At 44.6% G+C, this 20,985-nt stretch overlaps 1 protein-coding gene across 1 annotated transcript; it reads left to right on the plus strand.

Moving 5' to 3' along the window:
• Positions 1-385: 385 nt before the first annotated feature.
• FGF6 (fibroblast growth factor 6) lies at positions 386-3,938 on the plus strand (the record flags this gene model as incomplete). The annotated part of the gene is made up of 3 exons (XM_083860314.1): positions 386-740; positions 1,653-1,756; positions 3,762-3,938. The coding sequence occupies exons 1-3, from the start codon at positions 401-403 to the stop codon at positions 3,936-3,938; spliced, it is 621 nt and encodes a 206-aa protein (XP_083716440.1). The 5' UTR covers positions 386-400.
• Between the last annotated feature and the right edge of the window lie 17,047 nt (positions 3,939-20,985).

Raw genomic sequence — 20,985 nt, forward strand, 5'->3', positions numbered from 1 at the left:
CACTCCTGCCTCCAGCCTTGGGTGACAGCACTCCAACCCCAGCAGGCAGGGAGGATGGCAGGTTTGTGTTACAGCCCTGGCAGCCTCACCTTGGGCAGGCTGTTGATGTCAGTGATGATGTGGGCAGGGACAGCCCCTGCACTATAAAGATGGCTCAATCAAATATAACGGAGGCTGCCCAGCGGGAAGCAGGATCTACAAACCATGGTCCCCACCAGTTGGAGTCCTGCTGGCCTGTCTCTGCTCCCAACCCAACTGCTATCGGGCTTTAGTTGCAGGTCAGCAAGCTCTATTTGCTTTCCAAAAATAAGCCTCTGCCACCATGCTGAAGGGAGAAAAACAAGAAGGGCGGTATTTTTAGGGCCATTAATTCTGACCACGTGCCCAGGAGGTGAACCGGATGGCCACAGCACAAAGACTTCTCATCACTATGTCCTGCAATGCCAGCGCTCACCGGACGTTGCCTGCGTTCCTTCTCCTGGGTTTGCTAGCCGGGATTGCTGCCACGCACCCAGCTGTAAGCAGAACTAATGGCACATTGCTGGAGAGAGGATGGCAATCTCTGCTGTCCAGGTCCATGGCTGGGATGTCAGGGGAGAAGGCAGATGTGAACTGGGAGAGTGACTATTTGCTAGGAATCAAGAGGCAGCGGAGGCTTTACTGCAACGTGGGCATCGGGTTTCACCTTCAAATCCTCCCAGACGGAAGGATAAGCGGAGTTCACAATGAAAACCAATACAGTGAGTTGCATCCAGAAATGAAATAGAATAGATGTCACTTAATTGCCGTGAACTCTAGTAATTCCCCTTCACAGAGTGCAAATGTTATGAATTGCTATTATTAATCTGTGCTGCATCTGTTGCCTTTTAAAAGTCTCTGGGATCAATAGACATGATAACCCTTCAGGCTGAAATGTGGCACAAAATGCTTAGAAAAATTTATATAGAATTTATTCTTACCTTCTTTGCTGCACAGATGAGAAAAGACAAACCAGGTTGAAAACTGACTCTCTGTTGCATTTTCTTGCTCTCACCTTCTCATTTGCCTTTTGAATGCGGGAGATTTTTGCCGAGTCCAAAGGGCCAAAGCATCATTCTTGAAACCCAGCTAATCAGTATTTTTGGGACACTCAGCGTGTCCCATGGAAGGGGTTTGCTGGTCCTGGTTTGCTCATGCTTGTGGGTGCTGTTCTGTTACCCTAAGAATTAAGGAAAGCATTAGTCATGTGGATTTGAATTTCCTGTAGAGGGCAGTTGCTAAAATCTTTTGCAGCAGATGTCATGAGGGACTTCAAAATGCAAGCCGTACTTCTCTAAGGCTCAGTAAAAGACCTTTTGTAAGTATAGCATGTTACATAAAAATAGTTTTCTTATTGAAAAGGTCCAGAATTTGACAGATCAAAAGAGTTTGATAGAGCAAAAGCCTTATACAGAATGTGATTACAGTTCTAGAACAATTATCTGCAAATCCTGTGACATGTAGGAAAAACCCAAGATCTTAGCTGTGTATGTTTATTTTGCTGCATTAGGGATATAATTATTATAAAGAATATATGACAAGTTTGTTAGGATTTTAAAAAAAAGATATCTGAATTGCCTTTCACTAGCTCTAGATTTGGTGATAACACTCCTATTAAACTTAATGTTTTTCAGGTCTCTTTGAAATATCCACTGTAGAAAGAGGTGTTGTAAGTCTGCTTGGTGTGAAAAGTGCTCTCTTCATTGCAATGAACAGCAAGGGCAGGTTGTATGGGACGGTAAGTACAAGTGCAAGTAGTTTTTCAGTTTAAACAATAAGGTTTTGAAGTGGTTTGTTTTGGTTTAGTGTTTTGATTTGTTTGTTTGGGTTTAGTTTGTTTTGGTTTTGTTTGTTTCAGTCTTTTCCTTATGGAAATCTCTGATTACAAGCAGAGAAAATAGCCCTGGTGTTACAGGGAGCCTGCCCAGCCTGCTGTCATCAATGCTATTTAATGCAACGAGCAGCATGGCTGTTTCAGGGCTGGGATTTTAAAGCTTTCCTCTTAGACTGTACAGGGGATACCTTAGGAAAATTAACATATTCTGCAGGTAGTACCGATTAATTAGATGGCTTCTTCTAAGGTCACAGGGCTGCAAACACATTGTAGCAAAGCTGAGCCCGGTTGATTCCATCCTGCATTGCATAGTGTGTAGGAGAGGCACAATTATAGCTATTTCCAACAGCTACCCTTAGTAAAATAATGACCACATGCTCCCTCCTACCAAAAACAACCGCACCATCAAGAATAAATAGGAAGTCTACCCTACAAGGTCAACATGTGTGGCTGGGGTTATTTTAATGATCAGTTTTGTGAGATCAGTTACAAAGGGTGAAAAAATAATAATAACTATTAACAATAGTATGCAAATCATACTGAAACACCATCATCCTCATCTAGATGATTTCCTATCTAAATGCAGTTTAACCTCTGAGATGTGAGCAACACATCTCCAGTCTCAACATCCAGCAGAAAAGGTGAGTGTTAGGAGGTGCATTTGAAAGAGGCTGGCTCTGGGCAATAGGCAAAATCACCCATCTCAAAGTAATGAATGGCACTGCTTGTACAATCTCTTTTGTCAAGGAACGGCGGAGTCCTTTCCTTGGAACAGCTGTAATTTCAAGAAAGGATTGCAATTGTTTAAAAGAATGGTAAATGTTGTGAGGGACCTATGACCATTACTAACCTGACTGATTCCTTCTCACACTCATAATGACGGTAGGACACTTTAAGGTCCTACTTCAGGAATATTCTTTCAATCACAAGTGATCATAAGCACCTAAAAAGTGCCACAAGTCTAACTGCTTTACTTAGCTGGGTCTTCCTAAAGAAGTACAGGGTCTGGCTTCAGAAATACCTTTGATTTTTTTCCTCCCACTTTCAATACAGTTTTGTTTATCTTCAAAGACACTTTCAATAGCTGTAAGAGATGTGCATTTTCCCTTGCACAGCACAATGCCTTAAGTTAAATTCTTATAGGCTTTGGTGGTGCTATCACCACCCAAATAGATGCCCAGATGCCCACCCCCAGATGCCCAAATAGAACTGCACTGGTGGCATCTCATGTGCCAGATATTTGAAGCCAGAAAATTATTCTACTTTCTTTTTAAATTTCCTCTGCGTTTGTCTCCTGCTTGTCCTTGCACCTCTTCTCCCAGATAACTCCCTCTCCTTGGATTTTCATGTTTTGACATGGAGAAAAATAAAACTATTTTCCCAGCTTAGAATTGGCTGCATAGTTAAATATTACTAACGGTTTAAGAAACAAAAGATTTATGGCTAACCAAATCTCTTATTCAAGCAAGCAGTTGTCCCTGGACACTGCTGTTTGGAAAAGCTCTGAAGGTTTCAACAGCCAGCTTATCACTTTTTTTATAAATGACGGAACTTCTGGCAGAGGGGAGGTCTTAAATAAAGCTGTCGTTTGGGTGAGAGGGTGAGATGCTGACAGAAATCATTACTTGCAAATAAAATGAAGAAATCGATGATTTATAATGAATTAACTCGATCTGCCACAGGAAATACACAGCCCATTATCTGGACAGGTGGCATCTGAGTTCATCTGACATCAAATTAGCACTGAGGAGGGAGATTTATTGTTGGCCGCAGTGGCTGCAGCACCACCTGTCGCACACTGCAATGAGCCCTCGTGTAAAAACGCAAGGAAGAAAAATGACCCAGGCCTTGGTGGAATATTGATTGTACCTGATTTGTATCCTCACCCTCTTCCCTTGCTCTTCCCTAGGCTGTTTTCCAAGATGAGTGCAAATTCAAGGAAACTTTGCTGCCCAATAACTACAATGCATATGAATCCAACGTTCACCGTGGCGCTTACATAGCTCTGAGCAAACACGGCCGGGTGAAGAGAGGAAACAAGGTTTCTCCTGCCATGACAGTGACCCACTTCTTACCAAGAATATGAGCACCAGAAAAACAGAAGATTAAATCCCAGGACAAACTGTTTCATTTTGCACATGGGGAATAACCTCCCAGGTAAAGTATGTATACTGGTCATTGAAAAAAACCAAAAAGAAATCTCTACATGTATGTGTATATTTGGATAAAAGTATTTGTACTAGATTTGTCACATAGCATATGTAATACAATGTTGCTGCTCTTCTACTCATTACAAATTTTACATGGCTTTGTGCCTCCTTTGGTGCTGTACAGAAAAAAAATGCAAGCTGGAGTACAAAGAAAGTTTTTGGAAGACGCAGAATGGCTGTGGGCAACCATCTAATCAATCATAGGTGATTTACTAAATATTATTTACCTCGGATAATAACCTCTTGTAGTGCGCTGTTTACATATCATGGGCCAAATCACCCAATGATTTTGCTTCATCAGAGCTTCAGGCAGTTCACTCCATCTGAATATCTGCCTGCACCCCCCTCTACAGACTGTGTCCTATCCTGTAAAATCCTCAACCTGTTTTGATCATTAAGGTGCAAATTCCACAACTGTTTCTAAACAAGCAAACTGTCTGTTCCCGGAGCCTCTGTCTCTGAGGGAATTCTCCAGGGTCTCTTCATGTGGACTGGTTGGCAAAATTAAGAACTACAATCAATTTCCCATGGGAAGGGCCACAGGACAAACCACAGATGGTCCCAAATGCAAAACTGATTTGCAGCTGAGGATTTTGAATGGCATTTTGTGAGATTAGTTTAGACTTACCTCCAATATAGATGTGTACATCTTTAATATTAATATTTGTATATATATATAGACATGGGATAGTGGGTGTGCATCTATGTAGTTACATACTTTTAATGAATCAATCATCCCAGTGTCCTGATGCCCAGGTGCCTTTATATAAAAGAAAAGAAATATTTAAAGACACTCTATTTCATTTAGCCTGAATGTTGTTAATCTCTAAGAACTAGAATTGGTCTGTGGGATGCATTTTATAAAATATAAGAAATTTACAGAAGCTTCCAGAAAAGGGTTATTTTAGAAAACTCTGTGTTTAATTTTCACTGTCTTAAGTATATTTGGTTCTTCTCTATCATACCTCCCTGAGATATGAAGGACAGAGAAAGGAGGAGGCTACACAAGCATACCTTCCCATGTTGGGAGAGAGGAATTCGTGCCATAATTCCAATTTCTGTCACTTGCAAAGCATCAGTTTCAAAGACAACACAGCAAGCTGTATGAACACTCTTCAAAGCTCTCCTAGAAGCTGTACAAATGACACATAACCTTACCTTGCTATTTTGACAACCCTTTTTGAGATCAATGAAGGTGCATTCTCCGTGCCTTTGAAAGAGTATTTTAAGAGGCCCTAAGTCAATAGTCACTATAAATGTCATTTACCAGAAGCCTTGGGATTCCTGCATTGGTGGCGTGCTCCTAAATTTGAAACTAGATTCAATGCAATGCCAGAGCATGAGCATTTTCGGCATAGATGGACCATGCTGCTGCAGAAGTGAATATCTGAGTGCAAGATTATCTCCCACGTCCAGCCAAAATGTCTATGTCCAGCCTTGACATGCCATTCTATTTGCAGGGGCTGTCTATTCGTGATAAATTTGAGCCTTCTGACATGCATGAGAGACACTGTCAGGGCCAGATCCTCAGCTGGAGTAAATCAGCCCAGGAAAACTACCAGTTTATAGCTGCAGAAGATTTGGCCCAAAGAACATACCAACAAGGATGTACCCACCACCACCATTCCCGAGAAGCTGTCAAGGAAATTGTTTTGTGAACAAGGTAGAGTTTTCCAGCATTTCTAGTGTGACTTATACTTGAATTTATCTGGTCCAAATATAAGTGATGATCACAGTGTGCATGAAGATCAAAAAAGAGTGGAATGCTGCTCACAGCACAGGAATGGGATACTTTGGAAGGAAAGGAGTTGAAAGGAATTGCTCTTCATTTTCTGGTCTTGCAGGATTTCAGAGAGAAGCCAAGATGACACACTTTGTTCACCCACAATGTGTGCAGCAGTTTGCTTTAGAAAAATGTGCTTTTGAAATGAAAAATCAGGATGTTTTGAGTAGGGAAAGAGTGGGTGAAAGAAAAGTTTGGAGAGTATCAGGCAGTACACTGACCTAGAATCCCTAGAGGTACAGAGAGTTGTGCTGAAAGATATTACCTGGAAATAACACCTGTATCCTGGTGTTATCCTGGTGTTATATTCCTAATTGTCTTTGAAATGACGTTTGAAGGAGTATGGAAGTGTCCAAGGATGTAGAAGGAAACAGAGTTCAAATGATGGCACACAAGCTCGTTTCTGATCACAGGTTAATCCAGCATCCTTATGACAGGATAAAGTCTGTTCCCTCTTAAACCAGGGCAGCCTAGAGAAAGTGATTGTTGCCAGGACTGGTAAGCTTTGGAACAGCTGGCATAGAAGGTGGGAATCAGACTCACTGGCTCCATTTTGCACACACAGGTCAAGCAAGACCAACTGTAGACCAGGTCACAAGAAGTCAGGACAAGAGGAAATGGCCTCAAGCTGTGCCAAGGGAGGTTCAGGTTGGACATCAGGAAGAATTTCTTCACTGAAGGGGTGGTCAGGCATTGGAACTGCTCAGAGAGGTGGTGGACTTACCATCCCTGGAAGTGCTCAGGAAATGACTGGCTTTGCTCTGGTTGACAAGGTGGGGATTTGTCAAAGGTTTTATTTGATGATCTTGGAGGTGTTTTCCAACCTCAGTCATTCTGTGATTCTATAAATCTGTTTAGTCACAGCCTGCTAGGCTGAGACTGTTCTTAGGAACTGCAGAGTCTTTTGGATGCAGTTTTGGTGGGCATTTGGAAAGCCCCATCAGTCACTCTGATGAGTTACTCTTTACATCACTGCTTTTTTCCTCATTACACCTCAATGCCAGCCAGATCAACCTGGAAATCACAGCTGAAATGAAAGAAGGGCATGTGACTACCTAAAAAAAAAGCTCATGAAACTAAAGGGATTTCCCAAATCAGGGCCAAATTAGGAACTTCAAAACATATCTCGTCTCAAGTGTGCAGATTAACAAGGGTTATGCCATAGGCTATGAGCTTTGAAAGCATTGCTGTGAATGCTCCACTCCAGCCTGTCATGCCCACATTTTGCATATGGGATTCTCCTGTGGAGTTGATGCCTATTTTTACAGTTTCTCCTTCCTCAGGCAAACCCCGCAACATTCTAAGACTTAATCCACCCCTGTTAGAAAGCAGATTTGGCTGCAACTGAATCATGTTCTTAAATAAATGTATTTTTCCCAGGCATACAGACACAGACACACACACAGTGGAAAAGCAGAGTAATATTTGTATACCTCACTAACTGTTTCAATCCAAGATTTTATTTTGCACAGTAAAATGGTGCCAAAGTTCTCAGATTACCTTTTTTTCACTAAAATATACCTCATGTTCTGACTTGATATGGACTCACAATTGAGACTGTAAATTTGCAAGAAACACAAAACTGTTCAATTGTTTGTGAAATTGCTTCTATTTTTATATGTATGTGCTGCGCACAATTGTTTAATGTATTCATAAAATAAAATTTTATACATTTTTGGTAGTGTTTTGACTCTAAATACCTCTTAACATTTGGTTTTTTTCTTGTTTCAGAAATGCTGTATTAACTCCTCCTCCAAACCTAGTTTTTATTCACCTCTAGAACCAGAGTATGTATTGGTACACTTCAAATTTTTCTAGCCTTTAGTGTAATTCAGATTTCTTGCTTGGGAAGTGTCCAGGTGTCCTGGGAGGCATGGGCACTTTCCATGCTCCCTTCCCACTCTGTGCTCTCAGTTTGGGGCATGAAAAATCTCCCAGAAATTTTGGGGACAGGAGATGGTGGATAACCTCACACTTCTATGAAGAATAGGAAACATTTTGCTGAGTTTACCTCATTTTCTGCTTCCTCACAAGTAATTTGAAACTTAATAATGTCTCTCTTTCTATGGAGATATTTATATGGGAAAGGACTGTCGGAGGTCTTGAATCCAACCTCTTAGATAAATGCAGGACCAACTTCAAAGCTAGGGGAAGATGTATCAGGAAGAATCCCATCTACCCATCTCCTGCAACAGCCCCTGCAACAGCTTCATGATTCATTAAGCTCTGGCTGAAACTCTGGGTAGCAACTCAAAGGGGATGAAACACACAGAGATGTCTCAAAAGGGTCACTAGAGCAGCCCATGCTTTGCTGAAAGAGTCTAAGAGGGGCTGACATCTTCTATTTTGACACAAGACACATTAGTCCTGTGCATACACAGAAAGCATCTCTCCTGCTGGAGATAACTCTTATCAACAAAATGGCTGTAGAAATCATCTGAAGGATTCAGTACCATGAAGGCAAAGGAAATAAAAAAGGAATTTAGAAGGCTTTCTAATAGCTCACATGTACTGGATAAGCTCAGGTGCAGGTACACAAAGCTCGGTGGAAGACACAGGTCCATGAACTGTGTGGCTTCAGTGCAGCCTGAGACCACGTTCAGAGCAAGGGGCAGCACCAGTGCCAGTGCTGGGATGCAGAACCCCCCTGTGTGCTGGGCTGAGCCCCCAGTGTGGGCAGCAGGAGATTCTGCCCCTCTGCCCTGCTCTGCTGAGACCCCCCTGCAGGGCTGCATCCAGCCCTGGGCCCAGCACAGGAAGGACAGGGAGCTGCTGGAGCCAGGCCAGAGCAGGGACACCAAGGGCATCAGAGGAATGGAGCAGCTCTGCTGGGAGGAAAGGCTGAGGGAATTGGGATTGTTCAGCCTGAAGAAGAGAAGGCTTTGGGGTGACCTCATTGTGGCCTTGCAGAGCCTGAAGGGAACCCACAGGAAAGATGGAGAGAGACTCTTGACAAGGGCCTGGAGTGACAGGACAATGAGGAATGGCTTCACACTGACAGAGAGGAGGTTTAGATAGGCTATTAGGAAGAAATTGTGAGGGAGTGAAGGTGGTGAGGCCCTGGCACAAGTTGCCCAGAGAAGCTGTAGCTTCCCCATCCCTGGCAGTGTCCAAGGCCAGGTTAGATAGGGCTCTGAGAATCCTGGGGTAAGTATTGGCCATCTAATTAAAGATACACTTATAAAAGGAAATAAACAGCCTCACATCTCTTTTGCAGTGGTTTTTTGGGTTTTTTGTTTGTTTGTTTGTTTTACTTTTGGCATTTGCTGAAGCCACCCTGATCTGCATCAATTTGAGCAACGGAGGAGAAAATTAGGTCCCAGATATTTAACTACAGGTAACTTTGTTCCTTCAAAAAATGGCCCAACTGCAAACTCTTGTGCTCCATGTTGGAATCAAAACAACTTGCAGAAGCCAAGAGGACATTTGGTTTACTTGTCAGAGCCCAAGATTAAAGGAGGAAGTAAGAATTTCTTCCAGCTGCTGGACAACCAAGGAGACTCAGGCTAAGATAAAACTCTTAAAACTGGGAATCTCCAAGTTTAATATAGGTAATGCAAACTGGAATTGCAGTGAACTGCAGTGAGCAATCCTGACTAAGGAAATAGCTGTCATTGGAGAAAAAAAATTATAAAAACAAACAACCAAGTATGTAGCCACAAGCAGAGATTTCTTTTTTCTCTGCAGCCAAGCTCTGCATCCAGCTCAGTCCAAAAGCATGTTTGTTTTGGAAGCCATGGGCTGCTGAAAAGCGTTTGGCCAAAATCCAAGGGGCCAATAAGTCCAGATGAGCTGAACAAGCTGTGTCCTTGGATCATGAGATTTGAACATATTATTCAATCCTGGATCTCATGAGCACATATAATTCTTGGTTATTTTTTGTCACAGGGTGTGGACCAAAATGCCTTGATTAGGACTAATTTCCCCCCCCCCCCCTCCCCCCCCCCCCCAATTAACTGTTTACAACTCACAATTTCATTGTATGCTTTCATGAACCATAGCTGACTGCTCTGGAATAGCTTCTCCAAGGACAATGAGACAACACCAACTTATGTCAAACAAGAAATCATTAGGGATGATATGTAAAACAACACAGCTTCTAATTGTATTTGTTTCAGGGCACTCTGGAGAAGAGCTTCCTTTCCTTTTTTATTTTTTTTTTAATGAGAAATGATCCATCCTGATTCATTCTAGGTGGCTGAAGCCTCACTTTTTTTCATAGGTTACTTTGCCTTTGACCTGAGCCCAGGACTCACTGGTCTGACACAAATCTTCCAGCTTATTGAAGAGTCAAAACCCAAAATTATGTAAAATACCCAAAGAAGTGAATTAATGCTAATCAGCATAGGTGTCACTCAGTGAGATCAAGAGCACTTTAACTACCTCAGTTATCCAGTGAGGGACAAGCCAGTTTACATTTAACCCAGGGTCAAAACACAGGTGGAATGGCTTCAAAGTCATAGAGAGTAGGTTTAGATTGGATATGAGGAAGAAATTGTTCCCTGTGAGGGTGGTGAGGCCCTGGCACAGGTTGCCCAGAGAAGCCATGGCTGCCCCATCCCCGGAAGTGTCCAAGGTCAGGTTGGATGGGGCTCTGAGCAGCCTGGGCTAGTGAAATGTCAGAGTCCAGGGCATTCCTTTGGTCGCCCTGGAATAAATAATTTATTATTTAGACCTTGGCAGAGAGGTCTGGGACCCAAAAAAAGAGGGTTTCAGATCTATATGGAGGGGTTGCAGACCCTGGCACAGAGCCCAGGAAGACACAGTCTGACTTCAGTCCGTGGAAAAAGCTTCTAACATTGAGAGAAGAATTACAAGTCACAAAGGTGTGATAGACAGTAGTGTAGTTTATCAGTGGGTGGAAAATTTTATAGTTTTGGGGTTCTTAGAATGGAGATCAATGGGGAAGAAGATGGAGGATTTAGGGCGGTACCCTGCTATCTTCTTGTTCTCCCTTGGCATCCATCTTCTGCAGTGACGGGGGCACAAAGTAGTTCAAGAAGATTGGGTCAGAGTAGAGATGACCCCTTTAGTATAGGTGATAGGTATTGGCATATAATTGTAAATAATAAATACGTCATTTTCTGTATAAGAAGGTAGCGACTTCCCATCATGGGGGGAGTCATCCTGTGTCTGAGCAGCAGAACAGATCTCAGCCAGGCACAGAGAAACTTGTAAGATAAGAAACAATAAACATGTGAGAAACCTTGAAAAAAAAGACCTGGAAGACTCAGTTTTATTCTTGCAACATGGCCTCGGGTTTCAGAAGGCAAAAGACTCTCAACCACCTGAATCTCGGGTGAGAAACCAAACCTGAGAGTGGAAGGTGTCCCTGCCCATGGCAGTGGAGTTGGAATGAGATGGGCTGTGAGGTCCTTTCCAACCCAAACCACTCCATGATGACAATGATTTTGCAAAGGCAAATGACTACAGAAATAGAAGCTGTGGGAAAGTGGATATGTATAGGATATGTCTGGGTGTCACTTTCTGTAACTCTTGAGCAAATCTTCAGATGTGTTTTCACATTTTAAAGAGAAACTTTCAGATTTCAAAATAAAAAAAGCTAAGGGGATTTTTTTCCTACACCCCTATAACAATCAACATGCAGGTCCACAGGCCACCTGGGTGACTGGAATTTTCTTATGTATGACATATCTTATGCATGTTTGCATTCTGCACAACCTCAGTTCATGCTGAGATGGTCATCATCTGGTCATGAAGCTGGTACCTTGAATTCATTTCCATTTTCCACCAGAAGCGGAGACTGCAGGAGGAATCAACCATGGAGCCAAGCGTCAAGAAGTGACACCAGTGTCAGGGAGACATAGTCATGTTGAGGGTAGGCAGATGGGCTAACCAGCCTCTGGCATGTAAGAAAGTTCATTTGGCATAATGGAAAGAATAATAAAGAAGATGTTTTTAAATTTAAAAACAAAAAAAAGAGGTAGTATTTCTAAATTTTGAAAAAATTGTCAGCAAAGAAATCTTTGTTTTTGGAGAACTGAGCAGGTTGATGAGAGTCCAGAACTTCAATAAAGATAAAAAGAACCAGCCTGATTGACTTATTTGAAAGAGGACGTATTTCCCAACCAGCCCCTGGCATGACACCAGTTTGTGACAGCTGTGAAAATGGCCAAAGATCATTAGGGCCCAGGTGCAGGATCAGTGTCCCAGCAGCTGATGAACCTTTTCACAATGTGACTCTCAAGTTCCTCCTCACCAGCAACGTGGCAGGTAAAGAAAACAACATGAAGAACTATTGCGTCTACACTGAAAAAAAATAAAGTAGCTGCACATCTACCTGAAAAGTCATTTTGTGAAGGAAAACCTGAAAACCTGAATCAGGGACAGAGTTCAAGACATACTTTTGTCAGATTTCTGTTCAGTCTCATAAATCCTCCTTAATGTGCTCCCTGTCACAGAAATACCTCAGAAAACAGAACCCAGCTTCTGAGCAAAGATGAGCTAACAAACTTTAGCTGAAAAAAATGAAGCCACTGTTACTTGTCTTGCCCTGGTCCTAACAGACTTTGATCTCCACGTTTCTTTAAAGGATTCCAGAAGCATAGACTGGTCTTGCAGTGGCTTAGGGAATCTTTCCTTTTTCCTTGCATTAGAAACACTGAGTATAAGGACAACTTTCAGTCATTACTTCCTTCATTTATTATTTAAGCTTTTGTGTTAAAAAAAATTACTCTTAAAACTTATAGAGAGCAAAGATTTCTCCAATGAAGTTTTAGTTTCAAAGACATCTCACAAAAAAATGTCTCAGAGTTAAAGAGCAACACCTGCAATTGCACTGAGACAGCTTGAACCGTACCAGTCACACGCTCCGTTATTACTGTCCTGCAGCAAAAGTGCCCTTGGCTGATGATGATGTCTGCATATTTTGTCTTCTTGTTTCACTGCATCCCCCTCTCCTTCTTTTCATTTTCCATTCCTAATTTCTTTACTCTAAGCCTTTTTTATCTCATCTTCAAGGAGACAGATCTGAGTGAAACATGTGAAACCAAGAGACTGGAGTGTTACCCCTGCCCTTAGAGGGGCAACACATTGCGACGTGGGTGCAGACCCTCACAGAGGACAGCAGGCAGCAGCAAGGTGAAACATGGAAGGCTCTTTGTTATCTGATTCCAATAGGCTTATATACATTTTGTACAGAAGGCCAAGATTGGCCCAAGGAGGTTACAACCTCCTGACTCCATTGGTCAATATGACCATCACTCAAATTCTCTCAGAGAACAAGTATGTAAATCATACAGATAAATTCTAAGAATACAATATTATTTACATGAAGCAGCGTGAGAAAGCTGCTGCAAAGGTTCAAACACTTGAAAGCAAGAAATGCAGGGCAACATCTTACCCTTTTACCTTTAAAAAAAAGAAAAAAGGAAAAAGAAAATTAATATAATTCAATTTCTGTTCCCATGGGAGGACCATCGGTTCCTCCACTGTTGACCTTCATTTGGTCACGGTTTCTTGCTTTTCACATTGGAGGGTTAGTGAAATTCTGTGGCACCTGTAAGGTGCTCCATGGCATGCAAAGCCTTTGCCAATTCAATTTGCGGGGTTTCACCCTGCGTTCCCTGGTTTTTTTTTGAAAACCAGGCCTCTGTGGCTCAACGCAGGTTCTTCAGCAAATGGAACAAACAACATTGCTGACTCCCTTTAAATCTGAACAACCCATCTGTGTGCCATGTTGGCCACAGAAATTAAATCCATGACTAAATGAAAAGATTTCTGGGAAAACTGTGGAAATGCCATGACAGCAGCCCCAATACAACCAAATGGGCTGCCCATCCTCAGGGGCTTCCAAAACTTGCCCCTCAAAACCATCCTTCCAAGCAACACTGGCCTACCTCGTCCTCCCCAAACCGTCTGTAAAGACAATGGGTCCTTGCACTAATTTTGGACTATTTTTTGGGCCGCAAAAAAAAATCCAAAGAATTCTCGTCACTTGCAACAGCTCATGGCTCCAGAGCATTTGGCAGAAAAACACTGCTTGCAAAGCTCCAATCAAATTTCTCCCATAATATTGAGAGTATGAATTTTACAAAAATCTGCACCCATCAAATTCGCAAGCATTGTTGCCTGCATTATCAATCGAGCAATGAGCTCAAACAAAAATGATTGATTGCCATTTTTGTGGCTGAAATCGAGCAATAATTAGCTCAAACAAAACAAAACAAAAAAATTGTTTGTTTATTTTTTCAAACAATATTTTGCCGCCTTATGGCAGATGGGGCAAAAATGACCCATTCCAGAACGTGCAAGGAATTGGACATTCATCAGCCAGTGATACCTGCAAGATACAAATGAATCACAGAAAACAATCATTCAGATTCACAATTGAGGATTGGCTTTTTGGAGGTGTTATAAACTTCCATTCCCCAGAGTTCTGTTTCAATGCAGAACACAGGAACGTCCCAGGACTGGTTGAAATTTCCAGATGATCCTGGTCCAACAGCTCCCAAACCAAGCCATGAAGGGCGACGAATGGATCTTGAAAGACAGTCCATTCCAGCTGCTGAACAGCAAAGGAAAAACTCGCAATGTCCGTTCCAAATCGTTCCAGGACAGTCTCTGATCAGAGCAACAGTCCAGTGAAATCCAGACAGCTCAGTAACTTCAGAGCAACTGCCTTCTCATCACTGACTCTTTCTCCTGTGAACAGAAACTCAAACACAAATTAAACAATTCTGGTCCCTCCAGAGACTCTGACAGGGAGAGGTAGGTGTGGGACTGAACTTTCCCAACAGACCTCCATCAGATGTGGATATTGGGAAGACTCTTCTGTCCGAGCACACTTCCTCTTTGCACCCAACTGCTCATTTGACAGAGGTTGGCCTTTCAGATGGATTACCTTGCAAACATTTGCCATGTAATTCGGCCGTCCACATCTTCCACAAAGAAACAAAGGAGTGATTCCTCTTTTTTGCACTCTCGTTCTTTGTTTCTTGCTGGCCTGAGCATTAGATGAGGCATCATCGACCTCTGAATCCTGTCCCGTGTGCTTCACAGAGACAGGGGTGAGAGCTTTTCTCACCGCACCTGCAGAGCTGGGGAATCCATCCCTGCCCTGCAGGGGGTGCCGTGCTGACCCACGGCTGCCCACAGCATCAGCCTCGGTTGGGACATCATCCGAGACTGAGGGGAATCCTGCATCCCGGGATCCTCTGCAGCAGGGGAACACCTGCTTGTGGCTGGCTGCGCCGTGCTGTCCCTTTAAAATGAACAGCAGAGAGCCCGCAGCCACCTTCAGCTCGGCGGCAGCTGCCCTCACCGCGCTGCTCCTGCTCGAGGCGGGGGGGGGGGATCACAGCACTGAGGGGGCATGTCCCTCAGCACCGCTTTCGGACCGGCGGCCGCTGCCCGCTGCGTGCGGCCCCGACCCCACATGGGGGGGGGGGATTGCAGCGCTGCAGGAAGCATGTCCCACTTGCCAAGCGCTGCCCCCACAGGCGCAGGCGATTTGGGGGGAGTGCCACGATTGGCACAGGGTGGAAGGGGACTGGGAGGGTGTCCCAGCCCTGCATTCCCAAGCGGAGCCACGGCTGCAGCTCCCGCGCTGCCTGGCACGGGGCCGCCCCGCCCCTTCTCGCGGGCAGCACCGGCCACTGTGGGGGGCGTTTTCTCTCGCTCCAGGGCCATGCAAGGTGGCCCTGGGCTGGCCCCATCACTCCTTGGGGCCGCCCCGCCCCTCATGGAATACCTTGTCGACATTCCACAGTGCGGACAGTCTGCGAAAACCACCTCACCCCCCCGATCCAAGAGCGGTCTCGGTGCTTCCAAGGCCAGGAAAGCACAGGGGGGGAAGTGGGGGAGGCGATCTTTCACCTCCACCGTTGCTTCTGCTGTGGCTCGGGACTCAGGGACAGGGGGTGTCCCTCTGGTCCCGCAGGGCTCTGGCTGGCCCCACATTTTCCCACACTCCATTGCCGATGAGGCATGGGTGGGGAAGGGGTCTGCTTGGCAGAAGACCCCGTGCCCACCTCAGCTGGTGCGCTGAGTGCAGGCAGGCCTTCTCCCAAGCTGCTGCGTTTCCGAGGAAGGGGGGTTGGCTGTCCCGCCCGTCTCTGAGGGGCAGACACAGGAGGAATGACTCCACCGTCTTCCCTGGCACCCAGCCGATGAGGCTGGAGCCGTCCTCAGAGCTGGAAGGCTGCAATTTAGGCAAAGTCTTCTCCAGCCTGTTCCAGGTTGCTATCAATTCCAAAAGCTTCACACTGCGATCTGCAAAGAAAACCGGGAGCAGATAGTCGCCCAAAGACTTCCACTCTGCTGTAGAAAGAACTTTTTGAAGGCTGCAAAAAAACCCCATGAGTTCTAGCATAATAGAACAATTTCTGGAGAGCATCTCCAGGAAAGGAGACTTCTTCTTTCTGGAGCACCTCAAGGCAAAGGTCCACCATGAGGGTTTCCTCATCTGAGGAGGGTTTAGAGATCATTATCTGTTGGAGTCCAGGGCATCCCTCTGGGCGCCCTGGGAAATCACAGACCTCGGTAGAGAGGCCTGGGACCCGAAAAAGAGGGTCTGGGGTCTGTGCAGGGGGGTTTGCCTGGCACAGAGCCCAGGAAGACACAGTCTTTGATTTTGGTCCATGAGAAAAACATCTAACAGAGAGAAGAATTGCAAGTCACAAAGGTGTTACAGAGAGTAGTGTAGTTATCACTGTGCAGAAGATTTTGTAGTTTTGGGTTTTTAGAATGTAGATGCAAAGGGACAAGATGGTGATTTTAGGGCGGTGCCCTGGGTTCTTCTTCTTCTCCCTTGGCATCCATCTTCTGTAGTGACGTGGGCACAAAGTAGTTTCAGTGGATTGGATCAAAGTAGAAATGACCCTGTTAGTACAGGTGATAGACATTGGCATGGAATTGTAAACAATGATACATAGTTATCTGTATAAGAGGTAGCGACCTCCCATCACAGGGGGAGTCCCCTCGTGTCCAGGCTGCTGTGAACATCTTGCCTGGACACAGGAGAATCACATTGTGTCCAGGCTGCTGTGAACATCTTAGCCGGACAGAGAGAATTGTAAGATAAGAACTAATAAACAACGCGAGAAACCAGAAAACCAAGACCTTGAGACTCCTCATCATTCTTGTGCCGAACACCGAGCACCAAGCTCAGCACAGAACACAGAGACACAGAGTCAGATAGCAGACCCTAAATCCTTCAGAGGTTGAGAAGGAAAATCACTCCGTTCGTGCCCACACGAACCACCAGCCAGCTTTGGAATCTCGGGTGAGAAACAACCAGATTAAAACCCTGAGAATTATCTCTTACCACGATTACCTCAGGCAGAGAAGCTGCAGTCTCTCACTGGGCACAGAGGTCCACTGACATGCAGTCTCTCACGCAGTCAGAGGTCACCGGTGTGACCTGTTCTCCCACGTCAGGGGTCCGTTCAGACACTTGGGGTCACCATTTGTTACAGGGGACCCTGTTCTCACACGTCCGGGGTCACCACTTGTTACCCCTGCCCTTAGAGGGGCAACACGTTGCAACATGGGTGCAGACCCTCACAGAGGATGGCAGGCAGCAGCAGGGTGAAACATGGAAGGCTCTTTATTATCTGACTCCAATAGCTTATGTACATTTTGTACAGAAGACCAAGATTGGCCCAAGGAGGTTACAACCTCCCGACTCCATTGGTCAATATGACCATCAGTCAAATTCTCTCTCAGAGAACAAGTATGCAAATCATACAGATAAATTCTAAGAACACAATATTGTTTACATGAAGCAGCGTGAGAAAGCTGCTGCAAAGCTTCAAACACTTGAAAGTAAGAAATGCAGGGATGACATTGGAATAAGTTTAAAATTAGGTTACAACAAAGTTTATTATTGACCTTTGTCTTCTGCCTAACAAGGGGAAAAAAACATTTAGTTTATTGAAAACTGTCAGTGAATGTAGTGGCAGATGTCATTGAATCCTAGAAATACTTAGATCAGAAGTGGCTCCTGGATGTTTCTAGTCCAAGATCAGGTAACAGTGTCAGGAAATAGGAAACTTTACACAAACCAAAGAGTTTTCCCAAAATAGAACCATCGGCCTGCTTTTAAGCACCTTGCAGTGTATTACAATAAGAGATGCATGATTGAAGTGACTTTCTTGTTGAGGCTGTGTATGTGTCCCTAGGATTCCTTAGCACCTGGAAACAAGCACCCCAGGAGAAAGAAGACACTTTCTTAACAAGACAGTGGCAGGGCAGACAGTGACCTGGGCAGGCAGGTCAGCAGGACTGGGTGTGCACAGGGCAGATTTCAGAACCCAGACAAACTTTGGGCCTTTCAAGCTTCAACACCAAACCAGAACATTTTTCTTCCGGACCTGAGGGGAGCCTATTGGAGAGAGACTCTTTACAAGGTTGTGGAGTGACAGGACAAGGGGGAATGGCTTCACACTGACAGAAGTGCAGGGTTAAATGGGATATTAGGAAGAAATTGTTCCCTGTGAGGGTGCTGAAGCCCTGGCATAGGTTTTCCAGAGAAGCTGTGGCTGCCCTATCCCTGGCAGTGTCCTAGGCCAGGCTGGATGGGGCTCTGAGCAACCTGGGATAGTGGCAGGTGTCCCTGCCTGTGGCAGAGGGGTTGGAATGAAATCATCTTTAAGATCTGTTCCAATCAGGCCACTCTGTGATTTTATAATTTATTTTTTTTTAATTGAGGGTATCAGCAACTGTCACCACAAGTTGCACCCATCCTCTCTCCCACACCACTTAAGAAAACTCAGACCCCCTTAAAATGACAGAAACACTCTCTGTTCAGAAAACAAAACCTTTTAGGGACTGGTTCTGCTTGCCTGGGAGCTGTGCCAAGGATTTCAGCTGGAGGAGGAATGAGGCCCTTCATTTCAGTTCATTAGAGCAGGCACACTGCAGAAACTGCTGGTACATGCTGCGGTCCTGAAGCCAGTGGGCTGTGCTTACCTCATCTTTTTCACGTAGGTGAGCTGAGCCAGGATGTTTTCTTTAGTCGTGGGCAGTGTGACAAGAATGGGGCCTCCAAATAAGGCCACTCAGGATGTGTTTAACAACACCGGGTGAAGTCTGTGGCAAAGGCATCTGCACACATACACACACACAGAGCATCCATGGTACATTCCCGGGACTCAGTGCGTCAGTATTCCTGGAATAACTGCTGGAGAGGCACTCCACCCTTGTGCTTCCAATGCTGGGGGTGTGATCACCCCAGAGCCACTTGGAACAGTGATTTTAAGGAAAGGGAGGCAGAGGGACAGGCCCTTGATTTCCGTGACCTCTTCTGAAGAGATGCAGTGCAAAGGAAATTATTAAGAGCAGAGGTTGTTTCGAATCTGTCAACCCAAACTCCCGTGTGAGCTGAGCAGCAGAGAGCAAGAGGCTTCCTGAGGCCAGCACAGGCACTCAGATGGCACAGAATGCTGCAAAAGGGCAAGCCACCCACCTGTTTAAATATAAGTCAATATGCTTTATTAGGCAAGAGTGCTACAGGTGCTCCTACGTGATGAAAAGAACTCCAGCACTGTGAGGAGACGTGTAGTTTTACTCGTAGGAGAATCCTGGAAGGCAAACCCATTAGACTGAGTAGAAAACTTTTTTTTTAACCTGCAAATTTCTGATGGTCCACAAAGCCCTTTCAAAAGATAACTGCAAGTCACTTGTAGTAACTTAAGTCTGTTGTAAAAGAAAGCTTGCCTTTGCCTTGTGAGTCCTCTCCAGAACTGAGGGGATACGCAGTAAAAGAAAGCAGCACAAGGGATGACATTTAGCTGCTGAGAGTTTTACAGAGTTAGGATGGTTAGTTTGGATTGGAAAATGACCTAAAGCTGAAACTCAAAGCAGTCAAAATGGGGGAAAGTCAGACCTCAATCTGCTCCTGTGACCCTCAGTTCCTTCTATGTACACTTTTGCAGTTAAATGATGATACCAGGGAGGCCTGAATGTCATCTGTGTTCCAGCTGAGGCACCTGGCCCAGGTGAGTGCCCAGAATACCTAGCTAAAGCTGAGCTGAGCTCCCTCTGGAGCAAGGAGCAGGAGGCAGCAGGAGCAGTCCTAGGACAAAGGCATGGCAGGGAGGGAGGGGAGTGAGACTCACTAAGGGCTGGAGATCAACCACAAAATCACAGAACGATTTGGGTTGAAAGGGACCACAAACCCCTGCCATGGGCAGGGACACTTTCCCCCTAGACCAGGTTGCTCAATGATTATCTCGATTAAATTTCATCATGGAAGCTGGGGTCTGTCTTATCCATCTTTTCCTTTCATCTTTTGCTCTGGAGTGAGGATTTCCTCACTTTGCCTTGGTTCCTGACATTCACAATATGTGGTAGCTCCTCCAGCCTGTCTCCCAGCTCCCTTTCCATGGCATGTCCCTTCCCATGGAATGTCTAAGGAGTGCCCAGCACCACCGTGGCACCTGGCACTGGCTGTGCAGCACCTGACACTGGCTGTGCAGCACTCCTGCAGTGGGAAGTGGAAAACGTGGTAATGTGAAATGGTTGTGATCCTTAAATTCAGTCCCATTTTTTCCTTTTATTTCTCCCTAAAACAAGCAATTCCTGTAAAATTATCAGCAATTTCTTAGCTGAGAACTGAGAAAAGCCAACTCAATTCATCAAACACCACAGAGCAATATAGAAACCTGAAAAATCAATACCAACTCCTGTGGTAAAAGTTGCAGAAATGTTATTATTGCCGATGCATCAACATAACATGCAAGACAAGAAAGGTTGACATCACTTCTGTTGTAAGACTTGGATGAAGGAGTAAAGCAGCTTTTATACACCTGGCTACCCCATCAACAGCTGAATGGGTAGAGGATAAGTGAAATACCCACAGAAGGGATAAATGGATCAGCCCAAAATAAAAAAGACATAGACTGTAAGAATACCTCAAAACCTGCAAACCCCCACATTTATAAGTTTATAGCAAGAAAGTCTGTGAAAAGGCAGAATTTGTATTATCATTCTCACAAGCAGGGACTTAATAAATTCACTTTAGCCTAGCAGATTAAACAGAATTCAGTTAATTCTAGAGTTTTTCTGACGCTGTGGGAAACTTTAGAAAATACCAAACAATTTAAGCTTGTAAAAGTAATCTTTGCTTGTCTGACTATTATAAAAAAAAGAAACAGATGCTCACAACTGGCATGTGC

This window comes from Zosterops lateralis, assembly GCF_965231275.1.
Source record: "Zosterops lateralis genome assembly, chromosome: 4".
Lineage (NCBI taxonomy): Eukaryota > Metazoa > Chordata > Aves > Passeriformes > Zosteropidae > Zosterops > Zosterops lateralis.